Genomic DNA, 5,811 nt, shown 5'->3' on the forward strand with positions numbered 1-5,811 from the left:
GGCCTGCTGAAAGCAGGTATCTGGGGTTTGTTTAGCTTCTATAATTGAAACTTTGTTGCTTTCGGAGCTCAGAGCCAGGCCACGGCAGGCGGGGAACCTTGGCTTCCTCCATCACTGGAGCAAGCAAGCCTCCTGCTCGCTTCAGCTGCGTGGCTGCCGGCCGCCATCTTGGTTGGGTTAATTTGCATATCTTGCTGATTAGCCAATGGGCGGTGTAGCGAAGGTATGGTCAATTACCATGTTTGTCTATTATTAGATAGGATATTGTTTTTGTGATTAATCACTATGCTTTAATTATGTTCAATTTGTAATAATGAAAATACATCCTGTATATCAGATATTTACATTACGATTCATAACAGTAGCAAAATTACAGTTATGAAGTAGCAATGAAAATAATTTTATGGTTGGGTGTCACCACAGCATGAGGAACTGTATTAAAGGGTCGCAGCATTAGGAAGATTGAGAACTACTGCTCTAGGACAACAGGTACTTACTACACGCCTGCCGGTCGGTCACTGTTCTGGATGCTTCACCTGTGCTTATCTCAGGCTATGAAATTGTCACTCAGAGCCTTTCACTGCACACGGCGATGCCTCTGGGCTTCTCTTCCAGTTTGTATAACAGTCTGGTGGTTGAGGTACTGCTGCACCGTGGACTAAACAGGGTCATTAACTGCTGAAGGATGGATGGGTCCCACCACACAGTAAGCCCTGTCCTCCCCTAGGGAGGCTCGGGAAGAGCCTCAGCCATGGGTGCATCTCCATGTGCCTTTCCAGGGCTCACCCTCTGTGGGCGGAGTCCTCTACGCTGATTTCATTCCCTGAGGCCCCCATGGTCCTCTACTGCCTGAGAGTCTCCTTTCCATCCGAGGCCCATGGCCCATCCCAGAGCTTCCTTAGGTTCCCCTTAGTCCACAATGTGGTGCATCCTGCCTCCCGGGGACTCTCTGTTGGCCTCCAGTGCCCAGCCCCTTCCCCCGAGCCTGGCCCGGCCTAGGAGCCCCACCTGGGCCCAGGCTTCCCAGTGTCCAGCTTGGGCCACTCCCTGGCGTGGGCACTGGGGCAGTGGCCCTGAACTTATCCGGCAAGTTGTCCTCACACCCTTGCCTCAGCCATCCCTTATTTAACAAATGCTTATCAAGGACCTATTATATTTTAAGCTCTGTGCTATGAATAGAACAGTAAACAACATGACCTTCCAAAATTTATAAAGAACTTATATAACTCAACACCAAAATAACAAACAATCCAATTAAGAAATGGATGAATGACCTGAATAGACATTTCTCTAAAAAGGACATACAAATGTCCTTTAGACATATGAAAAGATGCTCTAATCACCAGAGAAATGCAAATTAAAACCACAGTGAGCTATCACCTCACACCTGTCAGAATGGCTACTATCAATAAAACAACAAACAACAAGTATTGGCAAGGATGTTGAGAAAAGGGAGCCCGGCTGCACTTTTCCTAGGAATGCGGACTGGTGCAGCCACCCTGGAAAGCAGTATGAAGGTGCCACAAAAATTTTAAAAATAGAACTGCCTTATGACCCAATGATTCCACTTCTGGAAATTTATCTGAAAAATCCTGAAACAGTAACTTGAAAGAATATATGCACCCCCATGTTCATTGCAAGGTTACTTACAATAGCCAAGATTTGGAAGCAGCCCAAGTGCCCATCAGTAGATGAGTGGATAAAAAAGCTGTGGTACATTTACACCATGGAATACTACTCGGCCATATAAAAGGAGATCTAACCCTTTGGGACAGCATAGATGAACCTGGAGAGCATTATGCTGACGAATTTCTGACAAGTACCATACAATTTCACTGATATATGAATTCTAATGAATAAAATGAACTAACAAGTAAAATAGAAACAGATTTATAGATAGAGAGCAGGCTGACAGCTGTTGGGGGTGTGGCAGGGTTGAGTGAGGGGAGGTGAAGGGATTGAGTAAAAAAGAAAAAGTCATAGACACTGACAACAGTGGGGTGACTGCGAAGAGAGGGGTTGGGGTGGAGGAGGGTTTAGGGGGGTAAATGGTGATGGACAAAGACCTGACTTAGGGTAGTGAACACACAATAGAGTGTGCAGATGATGTGTTGTGGAATTGTGCACCTGAAGCCTGTATAATTTTGTTAACCAGTGTCACCCCAATAAATTCAATAAAAAGGAAAAAAAGAAAGAAGAAAATGTGAAGACAATCCACAAACTGGTAGAAAATATTTCCAAAAGACACGTCTGATAAAGAATTGTCATGCAAAACATACAAAGAACCCTTAAAAATCAATAAGAAAACAAACAACCCAACTTAATAAAGGACTATGATTATAACAGATGCACCACCAAAGGAGATATCCAAGTGGCAAGGAAGCTCATGAAGAGATGAGGTCATACGTCATCAGGGGAGCACAAGTGACAGCAGCAGGAGACAGCATGTACCCCTGTTGCACGGCCAACGCTCAGAACACTGACACTAAACATTGACAGAGATGTGGAGCCCCAGGACCTGCCATTAACTGCTGGTGGGAAGGCCACATGGCGCAGCCACACTGCAAGACAGCTTGGTGGTTTCTTACAAAACTAAACATCCTCCCACCATATGATCCAGCAATTGCAGTCCTTGGGATCTACCCAAAGGAGTTGAAAACGTGTGTCTACACAGAAACCTGCATTCAGATGTCCCAGGGAGCTTTATTCCTAATCGCCAAAACCTGCAAGTAACCAAGGTTTCCTGCAGTAGGCAAATGGATGAGTAAACTTGGTACATGCAGAAAAGGCAACATTATTCAGTGCTAAGAAGAAATGAACTATCGAACCATAAAAAGACATGGAGGAAACTTCCTTGCATATCACTAAGTGAAAGAAGCCAATCTAAAGAGGATGCATACTGTGTAATTCCAACTAGAGAACATTCCTGAAAGGACAAGACTGTGGAGACAGTTACAAGAGTAGTAGTTGAGGGGAGAAGGGGGTGAATAGGTGGGGCAGAGAGGGTTCTTAGGGCAGGAAAACTCCTTGTATGATACTCATTAGCCGGAGCAGTTCATCCCCCAGGCTGATGGAGAAGGCTGGTGATGGGGAGGCACGCCCAAGGGCGGGTGGGGAGCTATGGGAAATCTCTGTCCATTATCACTCAGTTTTGCTATAACCCTTAATGTGCTCTGAAAAGAATAAGTTCTGTTATTTTTTTAGTTTAATGGGGAAAAGGCATACACAGACATTTCGCTGAAGTAGAGATACATTTGGAAGTAAGCGTATGAAGATGTTCACCGTTGCTCGCTGTAACAGGAGGATGCAACAGCACTGCCCGCTGTCACAGCGGGGAAGAGATGGCGCCGAACGCTGGTGGGGATGAAGGAAACCGACACCTCAGGCAGGGCTGTGGGACACAGCCACTCAGAACAACTAACAACTCTTACTCATGACCCAGCAGTCCCACTCCCGCACCTGTCCCAGAGCAGTGAAAACATGTCCACACAAAAACCTGAACACAAATATTTGTGTTTGACTCAATAACCAAAAACTGTTAGCAACCTAAAGCCCTTATCTAGTGAACGGCTCAACAGTTTGCAGTACAGCTGTACATGGAATACTACTCAGCAATGAAAAGCAAACTATTAATACATATAACAACTTGCATGGGCCTCAAGGGCATATACACAGAGTGCTCTAAAAGGAAAGCCTATCAATAAAATAAAATAAAATGAAAGAGTAAAGTAACTGTTCCTACTTAAAGTTTCGGGAGTGGCATTGGCAGGCCAGGTTCTGGCCTGCCCCTCCGGATGCTCCCCTTGGCCTGTTACATTAAACAGGGCCTCGCTTCTAAACGGCACCTTTCTGCCTGCAACCACGAAACATGCATTCGTTTCACTGGTCGGACCCCCCAAGGGAGAGGGGAAGGTGAAAGAAGCGGGTGAGTGTGCTGGGAACCATCAGTGAATGCAGTGAGCAAGACGGGCTCTACCGCCTCCTCCCAGGAGCCAAACAGGCCTGGGAGGGCCCTCTCCACAGAGAGCTGAACTCTCTCCCCCACCCCAGCCCTCCCCGCCCCCATAGCGACAGCTGGGAGCTGAGTCTCTGGTAGAGGGACTCAGGCATGTAGGGCCTTTAGTGGGTCCCAACTGAATGCAGGTTGAGAAGTGGCTCAGGGGTCACAAACCCACAAAAAGAACACTTTGTTTAAATGTTTCCTCTAGAGGTGAAGCAGGTTCATAGCCAAAGCTATCCACCCCAAGCAGATCATTAAAAGTATCACATGGGCTCACTCAGGTGTGGAATCTAACGAACAAAATAAACTGATGAACGACATAGATCCAGAGACACAGAAGCACGGAACAGACTGGCAGATTTCAGAGGGAAGACAGGGGAGGGTGGGGGGATTAACTGGGGAACTTATATGCATATATGCAAAGCCCATGGACACAGACAATAGTGTGGTGAAGGCCTGGGAGGGGAGGGGGTCAATGGGAAAAAGAGGGAGGGGGACATCTGTAATACTTTCAACAATAAAGATAAATTTTAAAAAAATAAAAAGAATGCCTAGAAAAGAGATGGTCCTTCACTTCTGTAAGGAGCTTAACCAATTCAAGGGCCCTCACTCTAGCATTGAAAGGAAACCTGTGCGAGTAGCTGAGGGCTGGAGAACTGAAGGCGTTTCCCCACATGACATTCGACTGGTTGGAGGGAGAGAAATGCAGTGTCAAGATCCTTGTCTGGGCTTCAGTCACCAGATTCCCTTCCTAGGTTCCTGAGTTTAGAAGCTGCTTCCCACTGTGACACCCACAAGTACAGCACAACCAGCTGGGACACCCACAGGTGCAGTACCAGCTGGAACACCCACAGGTGCAGTGCAACCAGCTGGAACCACAAGTACAGCACAACCAGCTGGGACACCCACAGGTGCAGTACCAGCTGGAACACCCACAGGTGCAGAGCAACCGGCTGGGACGCCCATAGGTGCAGCGCAACCAGCTGGGATGCCCACAGGTGCAGCACAACCAGCTGGAACGCCCACAGGTGCAGTGCAACCAGCTGGAACACCCACAGCTGCAGTACCAGCTGGGACACCCACGGGTGCAGAGCAACCGGCTGGGACGCCCACAGGTGCAGCACAGCCAGCTGGGACGCCCACAGGTGCAGTGCAACCAGCTGGAACACCCACAGGTGCAGTACAACCGGCTGGGACGCCCATAGGTGCAGCGCAACCAGCTGGGATGCCCACAGGTGCAGCACAACCAGCTGGAACGCCCACAGGTGCAGTGCAACCAGCTGGAACACCCACAGCTGCAGTACCAGCTGGGACACCCACGGGTGCAGAGCAACCGGCTGGGACGCCCACAGGTGCAGCACAGCCAGCTGGGACGCCCACAGGTGCAGTAAAATCATCTGGGACGCCCACAGGTGCAGTACAACCGGCTGGGATATGAAGATCAAGCTGAAAGTGACTATTTCTGTGAAAAGAGAGAGAGAACTATCTGTGGGTCCCAACACTAGTATATAAACAGAAGTGAGATTAACAAAAACAATAAAAGAAACTGCAACTCATTATTAGGCGTCTGGAAAGCGTCCATCAAGCTAGCGGCAGTGCTGAGCCCTCTCGGTGCGACGCGGCTGCAGTGAGCTGTTCCGCTGGGATGCCTACTCTGGTGCAGCCGATTTGAAAGCCATTTGGCAACACTTACCAGGAGCCAAGGGATGTCCACCCTTCCCGTCAAGTTATTCCTGTTCGGGAAGCTATGCTGAGAATTTAATTGACAAAGGTGTGCACTCAGATCTGTGCCGTGGCATTACTTGTGACAT

General features: G+C 48.3%; 1 protein-coding gene across 1 annotated transcript in view; it reads right to left on the minus strand.

The window, feature by feature from the left end:
- The window catches only part of FRMPD2 (FERM and PDZ domain containing 2), an 87,711-nt gene extending 82,314 nt beyond the window's left edge, over positions 1 to 5,397 (minus strand). The window contains 1 exon segment of the mRNA XM_014535675.1: positions 4,740 to 5,397. Coding sequence (XP_014391161.1) covers positions 4,740 to 5,397 — 658 coding nt within the window.
- Between the last annotated feature and the right edge of the window lie 414 nt (positions 5,398 to 5,811).

This window comes from Myotis brandtii, unplaced genomic scaffold (assembly GCF_000412655.1).
Source record: "Myotis brandtii unplaced genomic scaffold, ASM41265v1 scaffold148, whole genome shotgun sequence".
Lineage (NCBI taxonomy): Eukaryota > Metazoa > Chordata > Mammalia > Chiroptera > Vespertilionidae > Myotis > Myotis brandtii.